Source organism: Marmota marmota, unplaced genomic scaffold (assembly GCF_001458135.2).
Source record: "Marmota marmota marmota unplaced genomic scaffold, marMar, whole genome shotgun sequence".
NCBI classification, from domain to species: Eukaryota; Metazoa; Chordata; class Mammalia; order Rodentia; family Sciuridae; genus Marmota; species Marmota marmota.
In genome coordinates this window covers 5,230,569-5,244,108 of record NW_026000221.1, presented here as the reverse complement: position 1 = coordinate 5,244,108, position 13,540 = coordinate 5,230,569, and the positions used below count along the sequence as shown (strand labels likewise).

General features: G+C 39.0%; 1 protein-coding gene across 3 annotated transcripts in view; it reads left to right on the top strand.

The window, feature by feature from the left end:
* Mcc (MCC regulator of WNT signaling pathway) overlaps window positions 1-13,540 on the top strand; it is a 445,938-nt gene that overhangs the window by 149,289 nt on the left and 283,109 nt on the right. Inside the window, exon 1 of one of the 3 annotated variants that reach the window (XM_048791969.1) lies at window positions 2,246-2,437. The exons of the other annotated variants lie outside the window; for them this stretch is intronic. Coding sequence (XP_048647926.1) covers window positions 2,261-2,437 — 177 coding nt within the window. The 5' untranslated portion in view covers window positions 2,246-2,260. Of the gene's footprint in view, window positions 1-2,245; window positions 2,438-13,540 lie in introns of those variants that run through there. 3 annotated transcript variants of the gene reach the window in all.

Genomic DNA, 13,540 nt, shown 5'->3' with positions numbered 1-13,540 from the left:
CATGCTCTTTTTAGGTCTTTAGGGAATAGACCAAGAAGGGGAATAGCTGGGTCAAATGGTGGCTCCATTCCCAGCTTTCCAAGAAATCTCCATACTGCTTTCCAAATTGGCTGCACCAATCTGCTTTTTTTCCCTGACTATATTTACCAGTGTCTTCTATCCGTCTTTGAATCAACTATATCATCCTGTTGGGTTCCTCAATGAACTAAATAAATCTTGATAAAATATTGGTTCTGTTTTAATATAAAAGTAATATTTTCCCTTTTTTGGAAAACTGTGACCCTCCACTCTCATTTTGTTTGTTTATGGCTGATGAAAACAGAGCGCTAGATAGTAGTTAAAGGAAGCAAGCATTCATAGTTTCAGTCTAAGTTATCCCCAGGTGTGACCTTTGGATTAGGCCAGACCCAATCAATCTCCTGACTCTGTCTCTGTCTTATTTCTCACTGAGGACTTACATCCTTTTGTTCTTTGTTTTTAATCTCTTCCTCTCCCTCTTCACTCTCACCTCCCTTCTACGACATGGCCCTCTCTGTCTCTAATTTAGGTCCTGAAGCTGGCACTTCTCAGAAAGAATAGAATGAAACATAAAGACCTGTAAACTTCTTATCTCCCAAAACATCCATTATATCACTGGGAGAAACTTGGAACTAACAGTGTCAAACTCTGCCAGGTTTTACAAACAAGTCACCTGAGGTCAAGGCTTTGTCAATGTAAAAGAGAAGAGGAAGTAAATGCAAAACTAGCATTTTGTTTAAATTTTAAATTTATTTATTTATTCTAATTTGTTATACATGACAGTGGAAGGCATTTCAATTCATAGTACACATATAGAGCACAATTTTTCATGTCTCTGGTTGTACAAAAAGTAGAATCACACCATTCGTGTCTTCATACATGTACTTAGAGTTAATTCACACTTTTATAAAGTATTGAAGTACACAGCAGTTGTCAAAAAAAATAGCATAAGTAAGGAAAAATTATTTCTTTGGATATTTATTGGCCATTTGAGAGATTTCCAAAACCGTACAGAGATGATTTATTATTGTGTATTCTAATTCTCCACAAATATTGAGTTATTAAAATCTTCATAAGCGCTTTTAATCTCTAAAATACTCTGCAGGCATAAAGAGATTAAGCTCTAACATCCTATTGAAATTATAAAACTTTTTGGAAAGGACTTTAAATGTGACAAAAATCTTTTCCGATTCATTTGTGGACATAAAGATGTACTTAAAGAATTTGTGCTGTTATTGTTATTGCTATTATTAATATAAAACCCACAGTGCAGAATCTGTGCCTTAAGTTACTTTTTTTTTCCAGAGAGGTTCTTTGTCCTTGTTTAGCAGAATCTGAGCTTACTCTGATTTTTTTCCTCTTTCCTTTTTAACGTCTGTCTTCTATATCTCTGTCACAAGTGGAAGGAGTGAGTAGCTTACAGAGCCACCAGGGAAATCCCCTTCTTTTGCTTTTGTGTCCAAGTTAGACTGTGAAGGGAGCATAGGCCTCTCCTTCCCAATAAGTAACTATCCCTAACAAAGTCTACAAAAGGCAAGCTCCACACCCTTCATGTGCTTTGAGGCTTGGGAATGGACAGGGTACCTGCGCGGCACTGTTCATACATGATGTTCATACTCGCAGATGTTGCGATTTCATGGACCAGTAGCATTTCAAAAGATTGAGCCTTGCCAACTTTTCATGTTTCCAATCTTTAAACTAATACCACCATCATTTCATCAAAAAAAGGACTTTCAAACTCCAAAGTAAGTAGTACCTACTGTTTTCTCCCTCTCTCTCCCCAAATAAGTGAGTAAATGAAAAACTGAATTTAACTTTATGCAAGGATGAAGTTATTTTGTCTTTCACATTTCTCCACTAACTGGTAGGAACTTGGCATGGATGAAGTTCTCCAGTAGAGTAACTAAGGATGTGGACTTTAGCGATTCACAAGGAGGGCTTTTTTTTTTTTTTTTGATGTTGATGGAACTTTATTTTTTTCATTTATTTACATGGATGCCGAGAATCAAACCCAGTGCCTCACACATGCTGGGCAAGTGCTCTACTACTGAGCCACAACCCCAGTCCCACAAGGAGGGCGTTTATGTCAAGAGTTTGGACAAGTCATTTGACCTTTTTCAGATTCTTCATTTTCATAAAAGAGAGATAATGATAATATTTTCCTCATATGGCTGTGACAGGAATCAAATGAGATAAGGCATACAAAGTGCTTAATACAATTCCTGGTGAGAATAAGTACTCAATGAACAATAATGGTTGCTATTGCTATTTTCATATCTCATTAACAGTAACAAATCTTGAATGCTTGTACAAGTGGATAAATTTGAAGCGATATTTGAAAACAGAAACTAGAAAAAATTCTGAAGAAAAGAGATCTCTCAAGAAGATTTTAAGATATTTACTAATCACTTGTTTCAAGGTTAGTGGTATTGGCATTAAACATTATATGGAATAATTTGGTATGTAGAACACAGAAACCCAGATCATGAAAACAGATGATAATTTCTGCCTACAGATGAAAGAAAGAGTCCTTGAAAAACACCTGTCAACCCATCCATTTGGAAAACAGGGATATGGAGGCCCAAGTAAAAAATCTGTCTAATGTTGTTGGGAGGAAGTAGGAGGACCAAGACTTGAGGGTAGGTTTCCTGATGCCCACAACTGATACCACCGCACCTCCACCTTGGACTAAGGGGAAGTCCCTGGTCATTAGCAAAAGGAAGAACATCTACTGGGAGGAAATTTGGGAGCCCTGTGTCCTCCTTAGGATCCTCGCTGTTGGACTCTTTCGTGCTGGACAGTACTGGGTTGTTGTTATCTCCTCTAATCCCTGTGGAAGAGTTGATGTTCAACTGTACCAGGTTCCCTACTCTTTCTGGACCTGGGCTTTCTCCCAGGAACCCTCAACTTCCCCATGATTCAGCATCCACTGGAGGGAGGTAGTATCACTGCTGGGTGATCTTTGGCATTCTGATTGGCCGGTGGTACCTATGCCACCTTGGCTGTGAAATACTTCTCATATTTCTTGCCTTTTGGCAATCTGTTGAACTGAAACAAGGCATCCACTTCTTAGGGTCTTATAAAGAGTACAACCACCAACAGTTCGTGAGGTAGTAGGAAGTCATCAGATAGCACTGTTTTATTAAGTTGAATTATTTTAAAAAAATCATTCTGTTGGATAGTTCAATATAGGTTCATGTTTTTTCTGTTCTCTACTATTTGGGGGGTAAGATCTCTAAGAATAGTATTTTGAAGAATTTTAAGCACACACTAGAGGGCAGTGGTCCCATATGTAGATACCTGACAACTTACCACTTTCTCAGCATCTCTCTGCCTTTACTTTTGTGTAGGCGAGGGGAAGAGGAGTCTCCTCCACACAATGCAAATGCTACTTCTGTCGGAAATGTTTTATAAAAACAGATGAGCTGTCTGAGCACCCTATCATTCCTTGTCATTTCTTCTCCACCCTCCTTCCAGTGACTTATCTCAATGGGGCTTTAACAGTAGAGTCCTTGTTAACATTTTAATAACACTTTTTTTTTTAAGAATAGGCAAAAGGGCGATAGGATACATACAGTCCTAATTTAGGGTAGTAAGGTTTTCTGTCTTTGTATTTGATAATAGTAGTGGATCAAGAATGAAGGAGAAGGACTGGGGCTGTAGCTCAGTGGCAGAGCACTTTGCCTTGCATGTGTTAGGTACAAAGTTTGATTCTTGGCACTTCATAAAAATAAACAAAATGAAGGCATGCTGTACAGCTACAAAAAATAAAAACTAAATATAAAAGAAAGAAAGAATGAATGAATGAAGGAAGGAGAAGAAAGGTGCAGGGGCTTTTCTTTTATTTCCTATGTGCTTGCACCAGTCTGCAAGGCTGCTTCCTTCTTACTAAAGAGAAGTGTTTGAGCTCACTCAGTTTTACTCTCATGCCCTCTTGTAAGTAGGAGAGAGTCCTGGTTGCTGGAAGAGAGATAAGCTGATCTCTTATACCAAAGGAACTGGCTGGGGAAGGGAGTGGAAAGCGAGGGTAAAGTCACTAGGCTATGTGTTTTGCAGAGTGTAGGGTAGAGAAGAGAGAAGTTCCAGTGCAGAAGACTAGCAATGGATTTCAAGAGGAAAGCAAAGGGCCATTGAGAAGAATGTCAGGGGATTATTTGGGAGTCTGCCTTTGATAGAATATGAGGATCCTAAATAAAGGGTCTGATTTATTTTTTAATCACATTTGGTTATTGGATTGTTTCTTTGAAAGGAATAACCCCCTGAAACTGGATTGTGTGGGTCCCTGGTTTTATAATAAAAGTTATATAGAGAATGATGTTGAAGGGATTTGCTTTTGAATTTTGAAAATCAAAATTAAAAAATTTGAAATCTACAGCAGGTGTGTGTGTGTGTGTGTGTGTGTGTGTGAAGGTGTTTGTTCGCTGTGTCACTCTTGGGCTCAGGCAAGGAGATGAGATGCTCTTCTTTGGACTCACCCAACCATAGACCTGGGTGGGAGGAGGGACACCTGGAACCTGTAGCTGCCTGTGTTTTATCACACAGGGGCTGGGGACTCCTATATTTCTCTTGAGATTGCTAATGTGTATTGACTGCTATTATATGCTACATACTGTGTTCATATTGTGGAAGATAAACATAGATGACCGTGCTCAAACTTCACAACAACCTTGTGTTGTACTTATAGTTATGATCCCCACTTACCGATGAGAAAATCAAGGATTAGAGAGGTCCTCTGGGATTAAACAGTGAGGATGTAGTAGATGAGATAAGGTGTAAACCTAGGTTAATCTGACTCCACGGCTTGAGCTTGTAGTCACTCATTTGTTTGCATCCAAGGGAATGGAGGATGCTGCAGGCAGAGCCATGGGAGAAACTGTCCCTTCTTCTAACCCCCCTATAGATGATGCTCTGCTCTCTCCAACAGGCTGAACTCCAACAGGATGTGGGTTCCTGCCTTACTCCGTTATAGGGACAGAAATGATGCCCTGATCTTTCTGTGGACAGCCTGGTGGTATCATATCTCTCTCTCTGACACACACACACACACACACACACATATACACGGTTTTCATTTCTCTGATTGTCAGTAGAGAGTAATTAAAACCCTTCATGGATTTATGTTGGGACTTTGTGACATGGTTGTGTAGTTATTTGTCCTTAGAAGACAGGAGGGATTAGCATTAAATGCTGAGATAAATACACCTGTCAATTTACACCTGCTGCCTTGATGCAGTTAGAGGCATCTATCAAAGATCCTTTGGAACCCAGAGATCTCAATCTAATTGCCAGGAATACTGGAGCTTTCTTCAGCTAGACTTAAAAGTGGAGAGGAAAAAGAGCTAGTAACAAGAAAGAACACCACCTCAGGTTCCCAGGAGATTGTCCAGGGACAGAGGAGTAATTCTTCCCCAATCCCGACTCCCTTGTGTCTTTGAAGAAATAGTCTCACGCCATGGATCAGCTGAACCTTTCACCAGAAACAAAAGCAGAAAGGACTTATGTGTCCTACTATTATTCCTGAGAATAACTGGCCACATTCATTGCTTGTTTAGTACATTCAGGTAATTGCCAGAAGGGCCTTGCCGATATCATCTCATTTAATTCTCTGACAGCCAGGCACTCTTCAAGCCTAGCGCTCCATAAGCCACCATTGACCGTACCATTCCTTCCTCCCAGGAGAGGGTAAGACCCTGCTTGTTTGTAAGACTGCCATCCAAACAAGCTCAAGAAGTAAACATTGCCAGGTACACAGCAGAAAAGGATCAATAGATTTACGGATTATGGCATCAATTCTTCTTATATTGAGAAGAACAGTCATTTGTTGTTAGGTTTTATTCCATGTTTATAGACGTCAGAATAAATTTCATACCGAGAACTAGTTATGATTGTTATTTTCAAATACTTATTTTTTAGTTATAGTTGGACACAATACCTTTATTTTATTTATTTATTTTTATGTGGCGCTGAGGATCAAACCCACGTGCTAGGCGAGCGCTCTACCACTGAGCCACAACCCCAGCCCTAATTATGATTATTTGAATAATCCAAATCCCCTGCCCCTTTGTCCTTCAGATTCAGTTCCTGCTCATTTCATTTGTTTTTTGCCTCATTGCAACACAGATTTGAAACTCAGTGAGGAAGATAGAATCACAAAAGAATGAGTGAGCAATATGGATTTTATTAAGCAATGAGGATGCGGAGAAGGAGATGGATATCACATGGAATCCCCCGCCCTTATTTTTAAGCAAGATACCTCATAGTCCCTGTTGGACACTTCTGCCCTCTGGACACCTCTGCCTTTATGCTCTTCTCCCCAGCAGGGCCCTTGCTCACTCACCTTCCCTGTGTCTTCCTTCCCAACAGGGAGCAGGTTCCTTTCCTAATATTATGTGCTTTGATTCAGGAGCCTCCTGTGATTTAGGAACATGGCCTTAGCATCTTACAAAATTCCACGTGGTTAATGGAAGTGTTCCTTTCGAGGAAACAAGACTCTTCTTAAGAGAAAGTCTGTGGGACTAAAATGTTCATTTCCTTATACGTACAGTCCTTCCTGACAGAATTCTGAAGTGAGGAACCATTTACAGAATCGTTACTCTAAACAGACGGATATAATGCACTCCAATTCAGACATTTTATGTGTAATATAAAATAACTTTTGTTTAACATAATACTTGAAGGGATACATTAACACAGGAAATCATCAAGATAAAAAGAATGTTGAAAATAACTGAGTCCATACACTGTTGTGAGAACTATGGACAATTTATCATAAACTTAATGTAGCACCATATTAAACAATATGGCTTGAATATGCCTGCTCCAAAATTCATGTTGAAATGTATTCTCCTTTGTGGTGGTATTGAGAGATAGGGTTCTAGGGGAAGTGATTCAGTCATGAGGGTATTTATAGTAAAAGAGCTGGAGGGAACTAGCTGAGGCCCTTTTGACATTCCATCCCTTCTGCCATGTGAGGACACTGCAGTTGGCATTCTCCAGAGGATACAGCAACAAGGTGCCATCTTGGAAGACCTTAGCACCTTGATCTTGGACTGCCAAGCCTCCAGAACTGTGAGAAATGAATTTCTGTTCTTCTTTAAAATATTTTTTTAGCTGTAGGTGAACACAATACATTTATTTCATTTTTATGAAAGGCTGAGAATTGAACTCAGTGCCTCACGTGTATGAAGTAAGCACTCTACCACTGAGCCACAACCCCAGCCTCTAAATTTCTGTTCTTTATATTACCTGGTCTTAGATATTTTGTTATAGCAGCACAAATGTACTTATCACCCAAACTATACATAAATAATATATAGTGGTTTCCTATTATGTGTCTTAACTTTCCCTTTACTGTGGAAACAAATCACTTTTAACCAGACAGCACTGGTTCTATTTGGGGTTTTTGGTGTGCCCCATATTATTCTTAACTTGATTCAGATTTAGATGTGAGAAATTCAAACCATACCACATTCAAATACATTTTTTCCTACTTGCACCTGCTAATGGGTTTAATCTAGACAAAACATCTAATTTGCAGCCAAAAGTATAAATGAAGCCCTAATTCATGTATTTGCTCACTCCTCCCCATTCTCTCCCCCACCTCCAGTACATCTCATGTTACCTTTTACTCTGGGGGCTAAATTCCCCACTCAGTTTTCCAGAGTCCAGGTGCATTAAGATCCTGTCTCTGGTAGACCTTGTTGGCTAAAAATGATTTCCATTGAATCCAAAAAGGTAACTTTAGTATCAGAGAAGTAAAATCATATCAGCATTGGCTGCGGATCAATGGTTTTAAATTCCTTAGAGAGTCAACTGTGGAATGACTCCTTTTATAAGCAAAATAACAGATTTAACTTTCTTGAAAGTCTGCCTTCAAATGAATTGAACCTCAATTGGAATGGCACCATGTTCTGTAATGCTTTCCATTAAGTAAATTAATTTCAGTTGTTCAATAAAATATTCAGGATTATCACTGAGATTACTTTCTCTGGGCCCACACTGCTTATGATTCTGGGTGATTGCCTAAGAGCAGCAGAGGATTTAGCAGGGAAGTCTAGAGAGTCACATGAGAAAAGGAACAGCTGATGTCCATGATGTCTTTATTTCATGATCAGTAGAAATATTAAGAAAAACCTAAGATGAAAACACCTAGAATTTAATACACTTTTCCAGATAGGTTTTTTTGTGTTTAGTTTGTTTTTAATTTAAGCATTCTTTTTTGTTGTTGTTGTTGTTTTGTACCCGGGATTGAACTCACGGGCACCCAGTCACATCTCCAGCTTATTTAGAGGAAGGGTCTCACTGAGTTGCTTAGCACCTCGATGTTGCTGAGGCTGGCTTTGAACTCGCTATCCTCCTGTCTCAACCTTCTGAGCTGCTGGGATTACATGCATGTGCCACTGCACCTAGCTAGTTTGAGCATTCTTTTTTTTTAATTTTTTTTTTTTAGTTGTAGATGGAAACAATATCTTTATTTATTTCCATGTGGTGCTGAGGATCGAACCCAGTGCCTCACACATGCAAGGCAGGCACTCTACCACTGAGCTATAGCCCTAGCCCCTAGTTTGAGCATTCTTATTGTGTAAATTTCTAAAATTTTCTCTATCTCTTTAAATACTAACCCTAAAATATATTTCAGAGGGCTGTTGTCTATTAGGATTTGTGGTGAGAAGGGAATTTTCTCCCACTATTATCACAACACACCTTTCTTTCCTACCTCCCTGAATTAATTTTCTTGGTATATGAAGTGCCCAGCAGGGTAAGGGTTGATGCTCACTGGTAAAGCACTTGTCTGGCATGCACAAAGCTCCATGTTCCATGTGTAGAGTTCAATGCCCAGCACTGCAAAAATGTAAATTAACTAAAATAAATTAATTAATCAAGTTAACAAACCCTCCTCATAGTGAACAATCCTCAAATTTTAAACTTTTATTTTACTTTTCTAAGGAAAAGGATTTGATGCCATTGATACAAGTTAATTTTTCTTTATATTTTCTATATCTTCAAATTACCTAAAATCAGCATTTATGGGTTTTTAATAGAGGAAGAAAAGAAACCCCCCCCCCAGTACTAGGGATTGAACCCAGGGGTGCCTTATCACTGAGCTACATCCCCACCGCTTTTTATTTTGAAACAGGTTCTCAATAAGTTGCTGAGTGCCTCACTATATTGCAGAGGCTGGCCTCAAACTTGCAATCCTTCTATCTCAGCCTCCTGAGTTGCACCACGGCACCTGGCAAGAAAAACCTTTTTAAAAAATCTGTTTTAACCAGCATATATCACATTTAGGCATAGGAACACTAGAAGGATATTCACCAACATAGAAACAAGTGGGATCGTTTGAATAAGTGGGATCGTTGTTAATTTTTAGTTTCATCTCTTTTGAACATTTATTTTTCTGCAATGCACATTATGTTCATAATAAGTGAGCCGTTTTCCACAATGAACACTATCTGCAAAAAAAAAAAAAAAAAATGGGAATTTTGTTTTTAAAAAACCACACCTAAACCAAAAGGTAAATATTTGTTCTTGAGTGTGTGCTTGTACCGTATAACATCTTGGGCTTAGCAAGTACATAACTTTTTCTTCTGTGTTTGGAATTAGGTTTAGTGAGGTTCAGAGACTGCCTTGGGAAGGGCTCCACACTTTTACAGAAGCCAGCAGAGATCCCTGTTGCTCTTTTTCTCTCTCTATGTTTCTTCCCCTATAACAGTGCAGAGGCCATACCAGGCCTGGGTCTAAAATAATAGCAACAGCAATATTAATAGTAATTATGCATTTGTGTAATTCCTAATACTTTCAACTTTCCTGGTCATTCTTCTCTTAGCCTCAGAGTAACTGGAGAGTACACAGCAGCCGGAGCATTGGTGTTCTCCCCAGGCTGCAGCCCAAGAGAGGTTTTATTTATCTTGGGGGGTCCCGGGATTAAACCCAGGAGGTTCAACTTCTGAGCCTTATCTCCAGCATTCCCCCCCCACACACACACACACTTTTTTTAAAGTTTGAGATAGGATCTCACTGAGTTGCTTAAGGCCACACCTGGTTTCTGATTCTGGCTTTGAACTAGCTATCCTGCTGCCTCAGCCTGTGGAGCCTTGGGATTACAGGCGTGTGCCACCGCACCCGGCCCAAGTGAGGTTTTTAAGCAGCAAGGATCACTTTAGTTTTCTGTTAAAGACTCATCAAAGCATTGCAGTGTGTTAAGAATATCATTTGAAGTCTTTATAAGAGGCCCTACCAGATAGGGCCAAGACCACCTCTGTGATCTCATCTTCCCCACTCCTTTAGCACTGCTCTGGCCACACTGTTACTTGGATCCTTTATTCAGGAATGCAGTTCATCCACCCAGTTCTGCCACCACCTTATAAACCCCAGAGCTGGCTCCATTTTACCCAGACACACCTTAAATGTCTCCTCAGAGAAGCCTTTCCGACCACACTGGTTAAGTAGATGTGTTCCCACCCTCTCTTCTGTATTAGTTATCTGTTCTCACTCAACAAATTACCCCAATCTTAGTGGCTTGATGCAACACACATTTATTGCCTCATACAGTTTCTGTGGATCAGGAACCCAGGAGTGGTTTGACTGGGTGGTTCTGGCTTTGGGTTTCTCACAAGATTGCTGTCAGCAAGGATGGCATTATCAGAGGGCTGAAGAATCTGCTTCCAGAGTGACTGCTGGTCGAGGGCAGGAAGCCACAGTTCCTTCTCATGTGGATCTCTTCATAGGGCTGCATGATTTTTGTCAAGAACAGAGCAGCTGGATTCCTCCAGGGCAAGGGATCCAACAGAGCCAGGCAGACCTACAGAGTCTCTGGTGGCCTAGCTTCAGAAGCCATGCACCATCATTTATGCAATGTTGTTTGCAAGCCAGCACTGTTTAGCTGGAAATGGGCCTATTCAAGGGCATGAACACTAGGACCATTGCAAGAACCATTGTGGGCTGTCTTGGAAGCTGGTCCTGCATCTTCTATCACAAGTAAATAGTAACTGGAAATGTTTACAAAACAATCACCCATTAATTTTTTAAGTGTTTATTGTTTGTGTCCCCCATTCACTTACTCTCTGTCCTCTGGGCTCAGACCAGTGCCTAACATGCAGTTGATGCTCAATAAATATTTATGGAAGAAATAGGAAATCCTTATGTCAACCAATTGCTTAAAACGGGAGGTAGGAATGGATATAAAATGAACATCTCAGGTTAATGTCAACTTCATCCAAGAAATTTTAATTGAATAATTGGATGGGAGGGACTAAGGGTATCCCTTAAATAAATAAAGATTTTCTCTTTATTTACTGAAACATTTTTCACTTTTTTAATCAGGAAATTGTAATGTATGGTTTTTGTTTTCTTATGATTAACTTCCTGACTCTTTTTCTCTCTCCCTTGTTGTTTTAAAGTGAAACTGTCCATAACAGATTTATCTGTTGTATCTTTTTCTGTAATAATTTTATATAATTATTTGTTCCAATATAGTTAATATGTAAGTCATCAAATGAAAATTTATTATAATCATATTAGATAGGAAACATCAGGGATAATTTGAAGTTACACTAGAATGGTTACATGTTTATTTACATGTTTTTACCACTAATGGTAAAGTCTGGGAAGGCACAGTTGTGCACTAAGATTGTCTGCAAATCAGCAGCATCCAAATGATCTGGGAACTTGCTAGAAATACAAATTTTGGTATCATCCTAGTCCTTGTGAATCAAACACTGCATTTAAACAAGCTTTCTGATGAGTCACATGCTTGATGAACTTTGAGGAACATTGCTCTTTAGTACTTAACCTGGACTTTGCATTTAGGAAGCCTTTTGAACTTCAGAAGAAAGGGGGACATTTGTTTTTCCAGAGGCAAGTTCAGGAATGAGAGGCAGCATCTTCTTGTAACTGAGGTGTTTCTAGCTGAGAAGATGTTTCCTTGTGTTGATCACATGACAGTGCCCTCCTAGGGCGGTTCCTGATGTGGCCTGTGCACTTTCCTGGTGTAGTTCTTCTCAAATCCAGAAGGTTGGCTCTGAGTTAGGTTTTCATTTACTTCCTGACAGCTCTTTTCCCTCAAATTAGTAAGAGCAGAGAACTAGTTGCTTCAGGTTGTAAAACCCAAGATGAGAAAATAGGGCCCAGGCTTCTTAAAATGATATGACCCAGAGAATAAAGCTTTTCCTGTTTTAAAAATTATTTTCCTATTTTTTTTTAATTTTACAAAGAAACTTTGGTTATTAAACTTGACTGTAGAAAATATATATTTTAGTTTCATTTCTAAACCTCAAATTAAAAATAGATCTGTGTTTTCAAATTTCAGTTAAAATGGAAATTGCTTAACCTTCTTGGTTCTGTTTTCATTCCTTTACAGTTTTATTGTTGGGAGGTTATTTCCCTAAAATAGAGCAAAATGATTGTTGAACCATGAGTATATGATGAAATATCATTTCATGCCTAAGCTTTTTCTTTTAATTAAAAATTTAGCTTTAGAAAATTGGAGCAGTTCAATATTCTAAAGCTATTTATATAATGTGTGAACTAAGAAAGTGCAGGACATTATATCTAAAATATTTGAGAAAGTATCATTAGTGTTATATTGACGCTCTGCTATAGAGAGGTGAAATGATTGGCATTCAAGCCAACTCTGTCTTCACATTTCCAAAATCCAGCCAAATTATATTTAAGAGCAAGATGTTGCCTATATACGAATTTACCCACCATTGTTTTCATTCAGTAATGTTTATGTGTCAGTCAGTGGGCCAGGCCATGGGATTGCAAAGAAGTGGGTGTATCCAGGCGTGGTGGAACATGCCTGTAATCCCAGCAGTTTGGAGGCTGATACAGGAGGAGCACAAATTCTAGTGAGGCCCTAAACAACTTAGTGAGACCCAGCCTCAAAAATAAAAAGGGCTGGGAATGTGGCTTAGTGGTAAAGTGCCCCAGTGTTAAATCTCCAGTACCAAAAAAAAAAAAAGAAGAAGAAGAAGTGCGTGTAGTATATCAGGGTACTGCCTTTCTTGGAAGTGGTAGTTTGGCCAAGGAACTCTGCTAATAATTAAACCAGGTATTGGCTCCTGAAAATTTAAGATGTAAGCACTTGCTTTCCTACTCCTAAACTAAACATGTATTTCCTCAGAAATATAAATATTTGGAGCAAGTAGAGGGCTTCTAGGTTATCAGGCTGCTTTGTCAGTTAGTACTGTGTCGCTCCTATTTAAGTTTTGAAATTTTTTTTTTCACTGACTCTGATGCATTTCTTAAACAGGCTTGTCTTGTGTACAATTTTATCACCATTTTAAAACCTGTTTCCTGACATGACTAAATTCATTTTCAAAATAGATCTCACTTAGTCCATTGCTTTCTCTGCTTCTGAAATTCAGTGTTTTATTTCGTTAAAATAATGTGTGTGTGTGTGTGTGTGTGTGTATGAGAGAGAGAGAGAGAGAGAGAGAGAGAGAGAGAGACAGAGAGATGGACTTGGTTTTTCAATTTTTGTTTGTATGAATAAATGATTCATGCCATTTTTAGATCTCTT